Genomic DNA, 20,628 nt, shown 5'->3' on the forward strand with positions numbered 1-20,628 from the left:
TCTGCACGATCTCCCCGTGTCTGCGTGGGTTTTCCTCCGGGTGCTCAGATTTCCTCCCACAGTCCAAAAATGTGCTGGTTAGGTTGATTGGCCATGGTAAATTGCCCCTTAGTGTCAGGGGGAGTAGGAGGTTAAATACATGGGGTTACAGGGATAAGGCCTGGATGGGATTGTGATCGGTACAGACTCGATGGGCTGAATGGCCTCCTTCTGTACTGTAGGGATTCTATGATCATCAGTGACTGTGTCTTCACTCCTAGGTCCGAAGATGTGGAATAATCACCCTCCACCTTTGATTTGATTTATTATTGTCACATGTATTAGTGTACAGTGAAAAGTATTGTTTCTTGCACACTATACAGACAACACATACTGTTCATAAAGTACATAGGGAAGAAGGAAAAGGATAGGGTGCAGAATATAGTGTTAGGCAGTTTAAGAGACTTAGCATTCAGTTTTAAAAGCACAGAACAGGAGTACAGGATGAAATTACAGGGCATGCTGGGAATGGCTCACAAGAAATCGCCTCGCTCCGGTGCCTTTTTTTTACCATGCATCTCATAACAAATGTCTCTCTTTTAAGACATCCCTCAACCTGTACCTCATTGATTTGTTTTTGGTTATCTGACCTAATGTGGCTCAGTGACATTATGGGTGGGATTTTCCGGCCTCACTCACCGCAAAACCGGAACATCCCACCTGAAGTCAACGGACCTTTCCATGGTCCACCCCTCGCCCGCTCCAATTCCCGCAGTGGGCGGGATGGTAAAATTTATCCCGTTGTTTCAGTAACAGTTTTGTGAAATCCCTTGTGATGGCGTATTATCTTAGAGGTGCTAGATAAATACAAGTTGTTGTTGTCTTTGGGTTGGGGGGGTCGCTCTGGGATGGCCTGAGATTGTGAAAGGTGTGACATCATTACAGATCCTTCCCTTTCTGATATCATGGAGATTGCCTATGTAAACAGGTCATGCTGCAGCTTCTCCCTCTCACCCGGGCTGACAAGTTGGCAATTTCCATTCTGAGCACCGACACCAGTTTCTAAGGTGAACATTTGATAAGTCAGGCGTGCAGCCACAATCAGATTCCACACATAGATAGGTTGGGGAGTGGGGGGAGTCCACAGCGCAGTAACATCAGTCTGCCTAGATAGAAATTATGTGGAGATGCTGGCGTTGGACTGGGGTCAACACAGTGAGAGTTTTAACAACACCAGGTTAAAGACCAACAGGTTTATTTGGCAGCAAATGCCATCAGCTTTCGGAGCGCTGCTCCTTCGTCAGATGGAGTGGATATCTGCTCTCAAACAGGGCATACAGAGAGACAAAATCAAGTTACAGAATACTGATTAGAATGCGAATCTCTACAGCCAACCAGGTCTTAAGGCTGTAGAGATTCACATTCTAATCAGTATTCTGTAACTTGGTTTTGTGTCTCTGTGCCCTGTTTGAGAGCAGATATCCACTCCATCTGACAAAGGAGCAGCGCTCTGAAAGCTAATGGCATTTGCTGCCAAATAAACCTGTTGGTCTTTAACCTGGTGTTGTTAAAACTCTCACTGGAGATAGAAATTGTCAGGAAAATCAGCATTCTCCCTCAGAACAGAATGAGTGGAGTGAGAGTTGGAAAAGTAATTATTTAAACAGTTGTAATTCTGCTTTGGGGTTGAATATGAACTGAAAGGGGGGGACAAAAGTGGTCATTCTTTAACAACTCTTGCCCTGAAAGGCAGCAATATTCACTGAAACTGGGTTGAATTTGACTCTAAGGGGTTAATAGTAAGCAGTTTGGATATTTTCTGTGTGCTTTCTGCACCAAACTCTGAGAGCTCGCAGAGAATGACTATTATAATGGGTTACAGATTAAATTGCAATGGGACTACTTTGGTGTATTGTGCGGATGGATTTGCCCAGCAGATTTGCTCTGCATTAGGAGTTCCGATGTGGATGTGGAGTCTCAGTTCCAGTCCAGCCCCCTGAGCTGCAAGTGGAGCTGACTCGGAGTGAGTGCTGCAACTGCCGGAGCCCATGGCCGCTCAGTGTGACTCTCTGAGCGGCTACCTGCTGCCGGTTCAGCCGCTGCAAGAGCCTGGAGCCCCGGAGCCCGGCTCCAACAGCGAGAGGAGCGCCGATTCCCCACTCGCCGCCTCCGAGGACGATGGGCAGCCTCTCCTGCACTGCACTGACCCCGACTGGGTGGAGGAGAGATTCCGAGTGGACCGCAAAAAACTGGAGGCGATGTTACAAGGTGAGAGAGTTAACCCAACATGAGAGAGAGACAGGGTGAGAGTTAACTCAATAGAGAGAGAGAGAGAGAGTTATCAACCAAACAAACAGACAGAGTTAGAGTTATCAACTCAACAGAGAGAGAAAGAAAGAGACAGGGTGAGAGAGTTAACCCAACAGACAGACAGGGTGAGAGTTATCAACTCAACAAACAGAGTGAAAAAGGATGAGTTAACCCAACCGAGAGAGAGAGAGACAGACAGGGTGAGAGTTAACCCAACAGGAGAGAAAGAGAGGATGAAAGTTATCAACTTAACAGGAGAGAAGGTGAAAGTTATCAAGTCAACAAGAGAGAGGATGAAAATTAACCCAACAAGCAGAGAGGGTGAGAGTTAATTCAACAAACAGGAGAAAGAGAGGGGGAAACGTTTTCTTAAGTGTCCAACTTTAACTCCGGAGAGTGAGTGTAGAAACACAGCAAGTCCAGGGCAAGGGAGAAAATGGACAACTTTTGGGAATCAGCTGAGAGTTGCAAAGTGTGAATAGCTCATTCTCAGCCCTGGGTGACTATGTGGATCTTGATCATTTGAGTATTTCTAGGAATTGTCAATTTGCTACAAATGTTTAACGCTAATGTTTGGAGAAGCCAGTTGTATTCCTACAATGAGCTGTAATAAATTCACCCTAGAATAATCTAAAGGGCAGCTTGGGGCTGGCACTCTTACTGAGTGCGAAGCTGACAGTATAACTTATGAAATCAGGTCCTGGGTGCATTAAAGTGTGGTCCAAGGCTCCACTGGAGGCTTCCGGCGGGGGGGGGCGGGAGAAGGACCTCACACTTTACAGATCTGAGCATTTGTAATGTCCTGTATAAATGTTGGTGTCGAGCATTTACAGAAACATGAACTAGTTACTGTCCAAGTCTGGTGGCAGATCCGGGCCGTTTGTAACATCACCGCGGCTCCCAGCCTCAAACCTGCACTTTACGGGGGCAAACACGTTTCCTGCAAGTCGGAATAATAGTTGGATCAATTTAAATATTAGTCGCGACCCGTTTCCTTACATTGAAACTCCTGCAACCTCTGCCAAAAACTTCCATTTAAACTGCAAAACGTATCTTGAAAGACGTGGCAACTTTTTTTTAGGAAACTAAAGTACTAGTACCGAAAATGCTCCCTGTCCCCACCCCCCCCAAACACAGATGTGAATTTAGCTTGTACATTAGTACCCAGCTTTCACACTCTGCCTACTCAGTGGGTGTGAGTTGATCAACAGGTTTGTGAAGGTTTGATTTCCAAGCTAGTGACCCACATGTCCTGTTTGACTGGCTGGCGTTTCTTAATGTGGGCAAAATCATCTTCTCACTTCTCAGGTTTTATCATATAAAAATATCAACGTGTCGTTCAAAATAAAACAGCAAACCTTTGACCTGGATCATGATGCTTCTTAGAAGACTTGGAGACCCACAGCACAGAAACAGGCCATTCGGCCCCAACTGGTCAGTGTTAGTGTGAAATAAAAACAGAAATAGCTGGAAAAGCTCAGCAGGTCTGGCAGCAACAGTGCAGAGAGAAACAAGAGTTAACTTTTCCAGTCCGTATGTCTCTTCAGAATGGGTGTTGATGCTTCAAACCAGTCTCCTATCTTACTTCATCTCACCATATCAGAATATCTTCTCCTGCTTTGTGTGTTTATCTAGCTACAACTTAAAATACGTCTCTAACATTGTCCTCCACTACTAGTTGTGTTTAAAGTTTAGTTATTAGTGTCACAAGTGGGCTTATATTAACACTGCAATGAAGTTACTGTGAAAATCCCCCAGTCGTCACACTCCGGCGCCTGTTCAGGTAGACCGGAGTGAGAATTTAGCACGGCCAATGCACCTAACCAGCACATCTTTTGGACTATGGGAGGAAACCGGAGCACCCGGAGGAAACACACGCAGACACGGGGAGAATGTGCAGACTCCGCACAGACAGTGACCCAAGCTGGGAATTGAACCAGGGTCCCTGGTGCTGTGAGGCAGCAGTGCTAACCACTGTGATGCCCAGTGTGCGGTGGCAAGTTCCACTGAGTAAAGAAGTTTCTCCTGAGTTTCCCATTGGGATTTATTGATGACTATCTTCTAAAGTAGTGATCAGTTATTCCTATGCATTGGACGTGTAGATCAGACTAAGCAACCCCAGAAGTGATTGAGCTAAATTTTCACTTGGTGTTCCCCCCCCCCCCCCGCCCAGACCAGCTGATGAGCTGAACCTTCGGATCTTCCAAATATTTACTTGCAAAACATTTTGTGGTGATTCTCTTTGCCCCAAGCTGTCTCCCATTCCCATGCAGCGGGGGAAAAAAAATCAATCAAATGTCTTCAAGCAGAATTACCTTTGTGTTACTGAATGTATGATAGGACATTATTGACATGTTAGGTGTACAGGCAGGGATTAATTTTGTGATGCTGAATGACTGAAGGAGAACTAAGTGGACTGAGAATGTTTGAACTCTCCAATAATTTGAATGAAGCAACTTTGAATTAAAAGGAGGAGAGATGGAAATGTGAATAATATTATTGAATGTGTTTTTAGGAGATTCCAGCCAATACCTGGAACTAAAGCTAATGACACCAGGTTAAAGTCCAACAGGTTTATTTGATAGCACAAGCCACTAGCTTTCGGAGCGCTGCTCCTTCATCAGGTGAGTGGGAGTTCTGTTCACAAACAGGGCATATAAAGACACAAACTCAATTTACAAAATAATGGTTGGAATGCGAGTCTTTACAGGTAATCAAGTCTTAAAGGTACAGACAATGTGAGTGGAGAGAGTCCAATGCCGGCATGTCCACACTAAAGCTAATGCCAGGGTATTGCTCTTTAGAGATTTTTCTTAAGCTGTTCATGTGACTCAATACAGTGTGAATCAAACTAAAGTCCAGCAATATAGATATTTTCAAAGGGGACATGATACCTTGCTAGTTTGACTCAATCCAATTGCATGTGTAGTAAGTTTACCAATCGGTGTAAAGTCTTGAGATTCACCTTCATTGAGTTTGTCTCTGGTGTGCGGGTATTAGTTGCGTGTGAAGCTGGTTTGATAAGTCGGTAGTCTGAACACTTTGGCAGATTCATTCCCACCAGGAGTTACTGATGCCAGGCCAACAGGATGGAAGCATTTTCAAAGGTGCATTTACTAAGTTATTGGGAAGCAGACTGTGTGAAACTTTAAGAGGGCAGCACTATTTCCCCATTTCTCTCCTGTACTTGGATACTATTCCCTGGTCTAATAAATGTATGGGACATTGGTTCTCTGTTTAAATGACATTTAATTATGTAGCGTGTCACAGTAACGCAGGATGACTTGGTCCCCGTTCTTTACCACATACTCTAAGTAGCCCTGTGTGCTTCCCCCATTGCCAAGGACTGAGATTAGAACACAGAATCACTACAGTGCAGAAGGAGGCCATTCGGCCCATCGAGTCTGCACCGACCACAATCCCACCCAGGCCCTACCCCCACATATTTTTACCCGCTAATCCCTCTAACCTATGCATCTCAGCACTCTAAGGGGCAATTTTTAACCTGGCCAATCAACCTAACCCGCACATCTTTGGACTGTGGGAGGAAACCGGAGCACCCGGAGGAAACCCACGCAGACACGAGGAGAATGTGCAAACTCCACACAGACAGTGACCCAAGCCGGGAATCGAACCCAGGTCCCTGGAGCTGTGAGATTGTAAACATGTCTCAGAGAGAGGTTTTTAAGGCCGATCTATGAATGGGCCCAATGATGCGAATGATTCCAACTGCACCATTGCAATCCTAACTACCCCACAGTAAATCATACAGAGATTACTGCAGACTCCGAAAACACTTTGACTCTGCTGTCAGTGGGCTGAACTCCAAATTAAACAGATCAGCATCCGAAATAATAGTCCCTCTGGACGGATTGCATTTCGATTGGTCAGTTTAAGAGGCTCGCTCGTTGGTGGGATTATTTGTTGGGCAGTGCCAGTTGCACGTGGGGCACATGGAGGATTAGGAGCACATTGGACTGCCAACTAGTGGTGGCAGCAGGTTAGTGCAGCAGAAAACACAGGGAGCCCAACAGCCAAGTTACCCTGGCTGGAGGGACTGTTCCTGCATTGATGAGAGGGATGGGGATGGCATGGGAGGGAGGATGAGGTGATGGGATTGGTTAACTGTAGCAGAGATAATTATTTGATATAGCTTCTTATTCATCTATTCTTTATGCTAAATATGAAGATCCACAAAGGTTTGAATGCAAAGATTTGAATAAAGCTGATGAATTAAAAGAATACATGGATGAAGATGATGATGGCAGGCTGGAGGGTAGAGACTGTTGGCAGTGCGGGGGCTGTCTGTCAGCTGTTTTGTGGTTTGGGAGGTGGGGTGTGTGTTTTGCTGAAACGCAGGGGTGGGGGGCACCCAGGGGTGTGTGTTTTGCTGGAACGCAGGGGTGGGGGGCACCCAGAGGTGTGTGTTTTGCTGGGATGCAGGGGTGGGGACGTGGTGGGGTGGGGAGGGGGATGGTTTGCAGTGCTGCATGAGGGTGTTGTTTTGGGGGGGGGATGCAGATGGCATGTTTTGGGGGACTGCCACATTTTGTTTGGGCTGGGTATGAGGAAGTTATGGGGCGGTGTGTGGCTGTTGGGGGAATGCTGTTTTGGGGAATGCAAGTGTATTGCTAGTTACTATTCCATAGCTTGTGGTTTGGAGGTTGGTGGGTGGGTGGGGGGGTTGCACTGTTATTATACAGAAGTGAGGCAGTTCTTACTACATTAGGTAGCAGTCTAGTGTATGAACTCGTAAAATAAGCTCTGTTTGACAGACGCATACCTAAGAGTACATAGAGAGAGGGAGAGAGATAGCATTTGTATAAATAGTAACTATTTCAGAATTGTGAACAGGCTTCACGAGTGGGAAAATTGAGATTAAAAATTGGGTTAAAGTGAAGCCTGGGGGTGGATAGGATGGAAGTGAGATTTGTTCATATTATGATTCACTGGATATGATTGTGTGGAATTTGTTTCGAGTTGTTTTTTTCTTTGCTGGGGGTGGGTTAATGATTGATGCAGCACACTGCATACTTTCTAAAACCTCTACAAGCTGCAGCTAATTAATCATTTCAAATATTGATCTGGACTTTTCTACACTTTGAAGTTTAATATATGAAAATACTTTTGATGGTTGTAACTTGAGGATCATTGCAATAGACTAATCTATGCTTTAACCATCTTCAGATGATAGATGATGCATCTAAAATGGAAAGCCAGATGATTTTTAACAATATCATAATGCTTACCATACGAGGATTGGATTCCAGAAAGCATTTGCAAGTGAGATTATAGGAACGGCCGCGATCTTTAGAGAAATTGATCTGCTAGACAAATGTGCTCCATAGAATCATTTCAAGGAGTGTAGTTTCTCAGCTGCAGCCCACGCTACGGGGATGTAGACTGTTAACAGAGCCCCCCCTTCCATGACAGAGACTTCCTGGCTGGAACACTTAAAACCACTGGAGACCCTGAGAGATGATGATGTTAGCAGCATCGCAGTCAGAAATCACTTGTTGTTTCGAACATGTTGGTGAGGAATGAGGCTTTGTTATTATTTTTTTATAAAAATACTTCCAAACTGCAAAAGGAAATTTGAATTCCTTTTTCAAAGTTTGTGGAGACGAGAGATTTTTTTTCTGGACTCTGCCCAGTGATAATACGTAAAAGTTGTGTTGAGTATCTGCAGCACCCATTGTGACGAACCCTCTGCTAAATGAGATCCACTCCCTGCCCTCGATGTATTTCTACTTCATTGAAAACGCGTAACAGTTGATGTTTAACGAAGCGATGCTTTTCTGAGAGCGCAAGCATGGGTGGCACAGTGGTTAGCACTGCTGCCTCACAGCGCCAGGGACCCGGGTTCAATTCCCAGCTCAGGTCACTGTCTGTGGAGTTTGCAGGTTCTCCCCGTGTCTGCGTGGGTTTCCTCCGGATGCTCTGGTTTCTTCACACAGTCTGAAAGATGTACTGGTTAGGTGCATTGACCCGAACAGGCAGCGGAGTGTGGCGACTAGGGGATTTTCAAAGTAACTTCATTGCAGTGTAAGCCTACCTGTGACACTGATAAATAAAAGATGTAAACACGAAGAATCTTTTGTTTAAATAACCCCCTTCAAACATATTATCTTAACACCATAGGGTATAGAATGTACCTGCTCTTTAAAAATGATTTTTCCCTAACCAGCTCCAGTTTGAGTTGTGGGATCTCACCTTCTGTGTACCCTGAGCAGAGAGCATCCTGTACCTTGGTCAGTGCCGTGTCAATAATGTGACCCAAGTGTTCTCATTCTATGGCACCACCTGGCATTAACTAACCTAGTTTCACTCTTAACATTGCTTACATTTAGAAATATTCGCTGGAATTTTACCACCCTGCCTGCCACGGGAATCAGAGTGGGCAAGGGGCAGACAATGGGAAGGTCCGTTGACTCCGTGTGGGATTTTACGGTTTTGGGACGACAAGGCTGTAAAATCCCGCCCATTATTGAAAGGGTAACAGTGAGGTGAATTTGTTTGCAATCTATAACAATGCCTGTGGTAGTGTTGTGGCCACAGTTTTGTGCTTCAGAAATCGCTGCTTGCAGAAGCAGAGTGAAGAATATATCACAACTGGTAGTGACAGTAAAGGAGATACAGGCTGGGTACATTTCTATCTAATGTAATATAATCTAATCTGTTTTATCTATCTAGTTTGTTTGTGCCTATCTATCAATCCAGCTAAGTCTTTACTCCTATATAAATTAACGATATCTGGTTTATATTTCTCCTACTTATAATCATTTTGTTAATATCCTAATATCTCTCTATCTGCCTTTTGGTCTCCCTTGCACTTTTTATCTTTGCCTCTGTCTTCTGTATCGCTCTTTTTCTCTTTATCCTTCTCTCTATCTATCTCTCTTTATTTTCACTCTTTCTCTTCACTCTATTAATGGTAGTTTTGTTAATTAGTCACTAACATTATTGCCAGTAAGGATGTGGATTATCAGAGTGCTGGCTCAATAGCGACCTGGAGATTAAATGGGCCTCTTTGTGAACATCCAACTTGTAAAGTAACATTTTTCCTATGTAACTGATGAGCAGAGCAGCGTCCTCGAGGCTTGGCTTTTTTTTTCTGTGATTGCGGAAGGGAAAGTTGAGAAGGTTAGTGGTGTTACCAGATTTCATCTGTAGAGAGCAGACTGACACCAGCCTGTTCCCGCAGGCACTTCCCTGAGCCCATGTAAGGCCAGCACACAACAAGATCATTTTCATTCAGAATATGTGTCAGATGGAGCCCACCAACTGCACTCGTTTTCACCGTTTCTCCTGCCATTTCTGCTGTGTCTGATGTCGGTTGACAGTTTGACACAACGGCAGACGGAACAAGCAACCTTCTTTTGCAAACCCTTCTGCTGCTAAGTGGAAACATAGGTTGCTGATGTAGAGTGTGCTGGTTGGATTGCCAGGGCCGTTGCAGAAAAAGTTACATTAATGACCCATAAAACTACCATACCAACCATGCTGGCTCCCTTCCAAATTAGATTCATAAACGTTCCCTTGACCCAGCTCTGCAGCCACCTCTTGTCAGTGCTAGCACTCCCTTCCACGTTCAACCACTTGAAGTGGGTTTCACCAAGGTTCGTGTTACCACGTCAGTCTTTGAGTTAGAATTGTAGAAAGTTTACCGCACAGAACGAGGCTATTTGGCCCATTGCGTCTGGGCCGGCCAACAAACGAGCTACCCAGCTTAATCCCATTTTCCAGCATTTGGTCCGTAGTCCTGCAGGTTACAGATCCAGAACCTTTGAAATGAGATGTGTTTTTCCCCTCCACCCTTTTCAGGCAGAGAGTTCTAGACCCCTTCCACCCTCTGAGTGAAATTTTTTCCCTCATTTCCCCTATAATTTTTCTACCAATCATTTTAAAACTATGTCCTCTAGTCACCGACCTCTCTGCTAAGGTAAATAGGCCCTTCCCATCCACCCCCTCACAATCTTGGACGTCTCAAACAAAACTCCCCTCCGCTTCCTCTGTTCCAAGGAGAACAACCCCAGCCTATCCAATCTTTCCTCATAGCTGCTGTTTTCCTGTCCTGGCAACATCTGCGATTAAAAACAGAAAATGCTGGATAAACTCAGTAGGTCTGGCAGCATCTGTGGAGAGAGAAACAGAGTTAACGTTTCAATTCCTATCCAGTGACTCCTCTTCAGAACTGAAGAGGGGTAGAAATGTGATATATAATTGTGAGGGCCCTGGAGGAGGTGGGACAGGACAGAAGGTCAAGAGTAGGTTAGAGCGAAGGAGCGATTGGCAAAACGTCACTCCTAAATCTCCTCTGTGCCCTCACTAATGGAATTACATCTTTTCTGTCATGTGGTGACCAGAACCGCGCACAGAACTCAAGTTGTGGCCAAATTACAAGGGGAGGAAGGGAGTGATTGGTTGGTGCCAAGGGAATCAATGGGAGTAAGGATTCTGGTGATGAAGTAAGCAAGATTTTATACAGAACAGGATGGTGGAGTTACAGGCAAGCTGGAGTTCCGGAAGCTTCCCTGGGAAGCAGATTGAAGAAAGACTGTCCTGGAATGAGAGAAGGCACGGTGGCACACTGGTTAGCACTGCTGCCTCACAGCGCCAGGGACAATTCTGACCATGGTTCACTGTCTGTGTGGAGTTTGCACGTTCTCCCCGTGTCTGCATGGGTTTCCTCTGGGTGCTCCGGTTTCCTCCCACACTCCAAAGATGTGCTGGTTAGGTGGCTTGGCCATGCTAAATTGCCCCTAGTGTCAGCGGGATGAATAGGGTAAATATATGTGGTTATGGGGATAGAGCCTGAGTGGGATTGGTTTTGGTGCAGGCTCGATGAGCCGAATCACCTGTTTCTGCACTGTAGGGATTCGATGATTCTTCTATTCTATGAAGGCACAATGGAGGTTTTGGTGGCAGAGAGGGAGAGATTGGAACGGGAATGATATTTTGGAATGTAATTGCACACATCATTCAAAGGAATGGCGGGTCTGTCTCTGGATGATGCCTTTCCCGTGTGAAGCATTGGTTACCTCAGGCCTGCCTTCCCTCAGCATCGCACACCAGTGTTGTTAGACCAACATGCTGAAACCCTTCAGCCTCATGACAGCCAGTGAGAGGCAAACTTTGGAGAGGACCCATCGTAGCACAGCCTGTACCATGGGAATGGTCACCTGGATCTGCTTTTGAACTGTAAAGAAAAGTATTTGCCTGTTAGTGAAGAGAGAATTTAACTTGTTTGTGAAATTGTTGTTTGAGGTGAGGGGTTGCACGTTAACAAATGTAATTCTGTTTTTGCACACTCTTACTAGAATTTTTGTCTATAATGCAAACTGTGCAATTCATTCCTCCTCGTTGTGACTTTGAAAGGTTAAAACCAGGTTTAATGAGCGAATGAGCCAGCCTGCCTGATGTACATTGACAGAGTTTGGTGCAGTTCGGTATGGTGGTCCTGTAGCTAACCGTTAATCATAGATGTGGAAACGGGTCACAGTTGAGCCAAAGTGTATGAAATGGTTAATTTATTCCCTGGATTGGACCAAACCTTTCACTTCAAAAGCAAACCATTAAGGCATTGTCATAGGTATCTTTTTGACAACTTGAAAGATTTAATTTTAATCTTCTCCATGTGCTTCAAAAAGTTTAAAAGAATATTTTGGTGGGCTTATCCCAGCTCACGTGTCCTTCTTAAGGTGAAATAAGGTTTAGTTTAGAAATCATAGAAATCATAGAAACCCTACAGTACAGAAAGAGGCCATTCGGCCCATCGAGTCTGCACTGACCACAATCCCACCCAGGCCCTACCCCCATATCCCTACACAGTTTACCCGCTAATCCCTCTAATCTACGCATCCCAGGACACGAAGGGGCAATTTTAGCATGGCCAATCAACCTAACCCACACATCTTTGGACTGTGGGAGGAAACCGGAGCACCCGGAGGAAACCCACGCAGACACGAGGAGAATGTGCAAACTCCACACAGACAGTGACCCAAGCCGGGAATCGAACCCATCGATGTGCGGCAGCAGTGTCAACCACTGTGCCACCGTGCAAATAGGACAATAAAAGTTTTATTAAGTTTTAGCTCAAGAACATAAGAACATAAGAAATAGGAGCAGGAGTAGGCCATCTAGCCCCTCGAGCCTGCCCCGCCATTCAATAAGATCATGGCTGATCTGACGTGGATCAGTACCAGTTACCCGCCTGATCCCCATAACCCTTAATTCCCTTACCGATCAGGAATCCATCCATCCGCGCTTTAAACATATTCAGCGAGGTAGCCTCCACCACCTCAGTGGGCAGAGAATTCCAGAGATTCACCACCCTCTGGGAGAAGAAGTTCCTCCTCAACTCTGTCTTAAACCGACCCCCCTTTATTTTGAGGCTGTGTCCTCTAGTTTTAACTTCCTTACTAAGTGGAAAGAATCTCTCCGCCTCCACCCTATCCAGCCCCCGCATTATCTTATAAGTCTCCATAAGATCCCCCCTCATCCTTCTAAACTCCAACGAGTACAAACCCAATCTCCTCAGCCTCTCCTCATAATCCAAACCCCTCATCTCCGGTATCAACCTGGTGAACCTTCTCTGCACTCCCTCCAATGCCAATATATCCTTCCTCATATAAGGGGACCAATACTGCACACAGTATTCCAGCTGCGGCCTCACCAATGCCCTGTACAGGTGCATCAAGACATCCCTGCTTTTATATTCTATCCCCCTCGCGATATAGGCCAACATCCCATTTGCCTTCTTGATCACCTGTTGTACCTGCAGACTGGGCTTTTGCGTCTCATGCACAAGGACCCCCAGGTCCCTTTGCACGGTAGCATGTTTTAATTTGTTTCCATTGAGATAGTAATCCCATTTGTTATTATTTCCTCCAAAGTGTATAACCTCGCATTTCTCAACGTTATACTCCATTTGCCATATCCTCGCCCACTCACTCAGCCTGTCCAAATCTCTCTGCAGATCTTCTCCGTCCTCCACATGATTCACTTTTCCACTTATCTTTGTGTCGTCTGCAAACTTCGTTACCCTACACTCCGTCCCCTCCTCCAGATCATCTATATAAATGGTAAATAGTTGCGGCCCGAGTACCGATCCCTGCGGCACGCCACTAGTTACCTTCCTCCAACTGGAAAAACACCCATTTATTCCGACTCTTTGCTTCCTGTCGGATAGCCAGTCCCCAATCCACTTTAACACACTACCCCCAACTCCGTGTGCCCTAATCTTCTTCAGCAGCCTTTTATGGGGCACCTTATCAAACGCCTTTTGGAAATCCAAAAACACCGCATCCACCGGTTCTCCTCCATCAACCGCCCTAGTCACATCTTCATAAAAATCCAACATGTTCGTCAAGCACGACTTTCCCCTCATGAATCCATGCTGCGTCTGATTGATCGAACCATTTCTATCCAGATGCCCTGCTATCTCCTCTTTAATAATGGATTCCAGCATTTTCCCTACTACAGACGTTAAGCTGACCGGCCTATAGTTACCCGCCTTTTGTCTCCTTCCTTTTTTAAACAGCGGCGTAACATTAGCCGTTTTCCAATCAACCGGCACTACCCCAGAATGCAACGAGTTTTGATAAATAATCACTAACGCATCCACTATTACCTCTGACATTTCTTTCAATACCCTGGGATGCATTCCATCTGGACCCGGGGACTTATCCACCTTCAGTCCCATTAGTCTACCCAGCACTGCCTCTCTGGTAACATTAATTGTATTAAGTATTTCTCCTGCTGCCAACCCTCTATCGTTAATATTTGGCAAACTATTTGTGTCCTCCACCGTGAAGACCGACACAAAAAACTTATTTAAAGACTCAGCCATATCCTCATTTCCCACTATTAACTCCCCCCTCTCGTCCTCCAAGGGTCCAACATTCACTCTAGCCACTCTATTCCTTTTTATATATTTATAAAAACTTTTACTATCATTTTTTATATTAATTGCTAGCCGAGCTTCATAGTCTATCCTTCCTTTCTTTATCGCTTTCTTAGTCTCTCTTTGTTGTTTCTTAAATTTTTCCCAATCACTTGTTTCTCCACTATTTTTGGCCACTCTGTACGCAGCTGTTTTTATTTTAATACTCTCCTTTATTTCCTTCGTTATCCACGGCTGGTTCTCCCTTTTCTTACAATCCTTGTTTTTTGCTGGAATATATTTTTGCTGAGAACTGAAAAGGATCTCCTTAAAAATCCTCCACTGTTCCTCAGCTATCCTACCTGCCAGCCTGCTCTCCCAGTCTACCTTAGCCAATTCATCCCTCATCCTATCATATTTCCCTCTGTTCAAACAGAGGACACTGGTTTGGGACCAAACTTTCTCCTCTTCCATCTGAATCAGAAATTCGACCATATTGTGGTCACTAGACCCAAGAGGGTCCTTCACAATAAGATCCTTAATTCTACCTACCTCGTTACACAATACCAGATCCAAAATAGCTCGTTCCCTCGTCGGTTCCATAACATGCTGTTCAAGGAAACTATCCCGACAGCATTCTAAGAACTCTTCCTCCATTCCACCCTTACCGACTTGAGTCTGCCAGTCAATGTGCATGTTGAAGTCCCCCATGATTATTGCCGTTCCGTTTTTACACGCATCCCTTATCTGCTTGTTTATAGCCCTCCCTACCTCAACATTATTATTTGGGGGCCTATATACCACACCTACTAGTGTCTTTCTCCCTCTACTATTCCTCATCTCTACCCATAATGATTCCACGTTTTGTTCCTCAGAGCCTATGTCATCCCTCAGTACTACCCTGATATTATCTCTTATTAATAGCGCGACCCCACCACCTTTTCCTTCCTGTCTATTCTTCCTAAACGCCTGATACCCCTGGATATTCATCTCCCAGTCCTGGTCACCTTTCAGCCACGTTTCTGTAATGGCCACTAGATCGTACCCACTCGTGCTGATTTGCACCATCAACTCATTTACCTTGTTCCGAATGCTTCGTGCATTCAGGCAAAGTGTCCTTATTCCAGCTTTTATCTGGACCCGCTTTGATGAGTCGCGAACACCCTCTCCCTCTACTCCCTTATCTAAATTACCGCCTTCATTCACTTGCACCCTCTCCTCTACCATTAATTTTGTAATTCCCCTTACCCCTGCATCCTCCACCCCATCAATTAGTTCCTTGATCCTAGTCAACTCTTCTAGCTCCCCTCCCCCCAACCTATCTAGTTTAAATTCTCCCCAGTAACCTTAGCCAACCTACCGGCCAGGATATTGGTCCCCGTGTGATTCAAGTTCCACCCGTTTTTTGTATACAGATCACCCCTGCCCCTAAAGAGGTCCCAATGGTCCAGGAACCTGAATCCCTGCCCCCTGCACCAGTCCCTCAGCCACACATTCATCTTCCACCTCACTCCATTCCTGCCCTCACCTTCCCGTGGCACAGGCAGTAATCCTGTGCTTTCTATATAGTAAATCTATAAGTAACTATATAGTAATCCTACCTTTGCTTTCCTCTTTCTCAGCTGTCTCCCTAATTCCCTGTACTCCCTTTTCATGACCCCTTCTCCCTTCCTACCCACATCAGCGGTACCAATATGTACCGCTACCTCAGGCTCCTCTCCCTCCCACCTCAGGATTTCCGGGACGCGACTAGCGACATCCTGGATCCCGGCCCCAGGGAGGCAGACCACCATGCGAGAATCCCGCCTACCTCCGCAGAAACGCCTGTCTGTCCCCTTCACCATCGAGTCCCCGATTAATACCGCCTTCCTCCTCTTTTCCTTAGCCCTCTGAGTTACAGGGCTGGACTCCACTGCGGAGACACGGCCACTCAAGAACCATGAACTGTGTTCTCTATTCCAAGGAATGATGTATGGATCTATATTTTACAATCAACGTGCTGTCTTGTCTTTGCTGTTGTTTATTAAATGGCATCAAGTTAGATAAATCCCCGGGACCTGATGAAGTGTATCCCAGGACACTGTGGGGGGCTAGGGAGGAAATTGCGGGTCCCCTAGCCGAGATATTTGAATCATCGATAGTCACGGGTGAGGTGCCTGAAGATTGGAGAGTGGCAAATGTTGTGCCTTTGTTTAAAAAGGGCTGCAGGGAAAAGCCTGGGAACTACAGGCCAGTGAGTCTCGCATCTGTGGTGGGTTAGTTGTTGGAAGGTATTTTGAGAGATAGGATCTACAGGCATTTAGAGACGCAAGGACTGATTAGGGACAGTCAGCATAGCTTTGTGAGTGGAAAATCAAGTCTCACAAATTTGATTGAGTTTTTTGAAGGGGTAACCAAGAAGGTAGATGAGGGCAGTGCAGTTGATGTTGTCTACATGGACTTTAGCAAGGCCTTTGACAAGGTACTGCATGGTAGGATGTTGCATAAGGTTAAATCTCACGGGATCCAGGATGAAGTATCTATATGGAGACAAAATTGGCTTCTTGACAGAAGCCAGAGGGTGGTTGTAGAGAGTTGTTTTTCAAACTGGAGGCCTGTGACCAGTGGTGTGCCTCAGGGATCAGTGCTGGGTCCACTGTTATTTGTCATTTATATTAATGATTTGGATGAGAATATAGGAGGCATGGTAAGTTTGCAGATGACACCAAGATTGGTGGCATAGTGGACAGTGAGGAAGGTTATCTCCAATTGCAATGGGATCTTGATCAATTGGGCCAGTGGGCTGACGAATGGCAGATGGAGTTTAATTTAGACAAATGCGAGGTGATGCATTTTGGTAGATTGAACCAGAGCAGGACTTACTCAATTAATGGTAGGGCATTGGGGAGAGTTACAGAACAAAGAGATCTAGGGGTACATGTTCATAGCTCCTTGAAAGCGGAGTCACAGGTGGATAGAGTGGTGAAGAAGGCATTCAGCATGCTTGGTTTCATTGGTCAGAACATTGAATAAAATAGTTGGGACGTCTTGCTGAAGTTGTACAAGACATTGGTAAGGCCACACTTGGAATACTGTGTGCAATTCTGGTCACCCTATTATAGAAACAATATTATTAAACTAGAAAGAGTGCAGAAAAGATTTACTAGGATGCTACCGGGACCTGATGGATTGAGTTATAAGGAGAGGCTGGATAAACTGGGACTTTTTTCTCTGGAGCATAGGAGGCTGAGGGGTGACCTTATAGAGGTCTATAAAATAATGAGGGGCATAGACAAGGTAGATAGTCAATATCTTTTCCCAAAGGTAGGTGAGTCTAAAACTAGAGGGCATAAGTTTAAGGTGAGAGGGGAGAGATACAAAAGTGTCCAGAGGGGCAATTTTTTCACACAGAGGGTGGTGAGTGTCTGGAACAAGCTGCCAGAGGTAATAGTAGAGGCGGGTACAATTTTGTCTTTTAAAAAGCATTTAGATGATTACATGGGTATAAAACATAGAACAGTACAGCACAGTACAGGCCCTTCGGCCCTCAATGTTGTGCTGAGCTTTGTCCGAAACCAAGATCAAGCTATCCCACTCCCTATCATTCTGGTGTGCTCCATGTGCCTATCCAATAACCGCTTGAAAGTTCCTAAAGTGTCCGACTCCACTATCACAGCAGGCAGTCCATTCCACATCCCAACCACTCTCTGAGTAAAGAATATTAATGATTCAGATGAGGGAACTAAATGTAATATCTCCAAATTTGCAAATAATACAAAGCTGGGTAGGAGGGTCAGCTGTGAGGAAGATGCAGGGATGCTTCAGTGTGATTTGGACAAGCCATGTGAGTGGACAAATGCATGGTAGATGCCATATAATTTGGATATGAGATTATCCACTTTGGTAGCAAAAATAGGAAGGCAGATTATTACCTGAATGGCTATAAATTAAGAGAGGGGAATGAGCATTGAGATCTGGGTGTCTTCGGGTATGATGGGTATAGAGGGATATGGGCCAAATGCAGGCAATTGGGACTAGCTTAAGGGTTTAAAAAAAAAAGGGCGGCATGCACAAGTTGGGCCGAAGGGCCTGTTTCCATGCTGTAAACCTCGATGACGCTATAAATCTGCTGATAAGCTATGGTCTTAGCATTTGGTTTGCGAGTGTTTGTTCAGCCAAGATCCAACATTGTGGTGATCACGTAGGAACAAGTAAGTAGAACAAAGTGATTGAGGGTTTCTGATTTACTCCTGGGATTGCTACAGTAACGAAGAGATTGGGTGGGTGGGGCCACGTTCTAGTTTGTCAGAGTGCAGGGCCCACTTACGGGATTAGTTTAGCCAATAAATGTGAAACTATCTGATGTTAAAGTCCTAAAACATTAAACGTGATTAGGGGTCCTGCTGTGTACAAAATAGCTACCACATTTACCTGCACAAAACAACGTACACTAAGCACTGATTGCTGTGGCACTCCACTGGTTACAGTTTGCCAAACTGAAAATGACCCATTTATCCCAACTCTGGGTTTCCTGTTAGCCATTAGTCAGCTGAAATCTTTCTGCGTGAGAAAGAAAGAAACTTCTTCTTGTAGTGCCTCATCATGGATCTACACATCTCCAGGTGTTTGACTTAGAGCGCGAGTTGCAGAGTGCAGCATTCTTCATGTGACCTGGCTGTGTGCAAATTGGCTGCTGTGTTTTCTACATTACAACAGTGACTACACTTTCAAAATACTTAATTAACTGCAAAGAGCTTTGATGTGTGCTGAGATTGAGAAAGTTGTTCTACTGATGTGAATCGTTGTTTCATTGCTGTCTCCCCAGTATTTCCACACTGCTATAAATCTGCTTTGCTCAAACTGGAGACAGTGATGAATTGCGGTTTTCCAGCGGGCTCTGTGGGTGAGGGGACATGGGAAGGTGGCTGCCACACGAACATTGCAGAGCGAGTTGGCAGCTTCACCTTGGAGGGGAGTAGATACGGAGGAGCATCGAGAGGGCAGGAAAATGGTCAGGTCGACCCACACTTGCCATGGTTTGAGATGAGTACAGACCAGTTCAGCATTGTTCAAGATGGGAGTTTTATTTAACAGTTTGAGATAACTGAAAGGTGCTGAAATACCTGGGCACAGTGAGTATTAAGTGTATTGTAGATTAGATGAGAATGGGTGATTATTAATCCATTTGAAAAGGGGGTCCTTCAGTTAAAAAAACAATTTTTGAGGACCACTGCCTGTAATCCCCTCCCTCTGGGGGGGTCACTCATTCCCCCCTCTCAGGCACACACACACACACACTCCCTCCCTCTCTGACCACGCGCACATTCCCTCCCTCTTGCATGCATGCACATTCCCTCCCTCCCTCTCGGATGCACACACATTCCCTCCCTCTCAGACACACGCTCATTCCCTCCCTCTTTGACCATGCACATATTCCCTCCCTCCCTCTCAGACACGCACACACACACGCTTTCCCTTCCTCCCCCTCAGCCTGGGCGTACACGCTTTCCCTTCCTCTAGCACTGATGTATGCCCTAGCCTGGTTTGCTCCCTTACCCTGTTCTGTATCAGTTTTTAAATTGCGCTCTATTGACAGACTTCTCTCTGGCTTCACTCTTTCTGCTCCCGTCCTCTGGTGTATCTCCTTCGCCTCTGCTCCATCCTCAAACGCTATGGCTGCCGTGATTTTCCTAATCTAGCACTCTCTGCCTCAGCCTCTCTCTCATCTTGCTTCCTCTCTCCTCAACAACTGCCTCTGAAAATGGGCTTCTTGCCACCATCCATATTCCTCCTGTCACTAGGGCCTTGTGACTGTCTCTCTGTGAAGTACCGTTAGCACAATAATGTCTGGATCTCGGTTACATCTGCTTGTCTCCCTCTCTGTATGTCGAAACGCATTTTGAAATAGAGCTGACCGGGTCAGCGGTGCAGTATTGTGAAGCGTGCCAGGCTGTGGAAAGGCAGTAATGATGAGCAAATGTGACAGAGTCAGTGCTCAGAAAGCCACATGCCTTCACGCGAGCATTACCTCAGTCGCATACAATGCTGTTTTGAACTACACTCGATATTCATTAGATTAGAATTCATTTTCATTTGGTTTAGATTATTTCTGTATCGCACATGCTATCCAGAGCCCAAATGTAAATTTTGAACATAAAGTACGGTTCCATTCCTTGAAGAGTAGCTTCCAAATGAAAAGTTGTGGTTTAACTGGCTGATTACAATGTTGTGTCATCTGTCCATTCATCTCAAATCCTTTCTTTACCAGCCTGCCAAATTCCATTGAAGATGAAGACTGCAGGCATTCACAGAAGTTAAAGTGATGCATGCTGATTTGTAATCTCGATGGGTTAAAGATGTTTGGTTAGAGTTTGGGGAGTTTGCCAAGTATATTCTTGTGCTGCACTGATGAATTGTTGTGATGTTTGCATGTTCACTGCTTTTTAGTAAAATGGCAAGCAGAGGCCAGATGACCC

The 20,628-nt window shown here is 45.3% G+C and overlaps 1 protein-coding gene across 1 annotated transcript in view; it reads left to right on the top strand.

Annotated features, from left to right (window-relative positions):
* Nucleotides 1–1,979: 1,979 nt before the first annotated feature.
* The window catches only part of LOC144500250 (protein bicaudal C homolog 1-like), a 222,813-nt gene continuing 204,164 nt past the window's right edge, over nt 1,980–20,628 (top strand). Inside the window, exon 1 of the mRNA XM_078222926.1 lies at nt 1,980–2,247. Coding sequence (XP_078079052.1) covers nt 2,028–2,247 — 220 coding nt within the window. The 5' untranslated portion in view covers nt 1,980–2,027. The remainder of the gene's footprint in view (nt 2,248–20,628) is intronic.

The sequence above is a fragment of the Mustelus asterias genome, chromosome 11, assembly GCF_964213995.1.
Source record: "Mustelus asterias chromosome 11, sMusAst1.hap1.1, whole genome shotgun sequence".
In the NCBI taxonomy this organism is placed as follows: domain Eukaryota; kingdom Metazoa; phylum Chordata; class Chondrichthyes; order Carcharhiniformes; family Triakidae; genus Mustelus; species Mustelus asterias.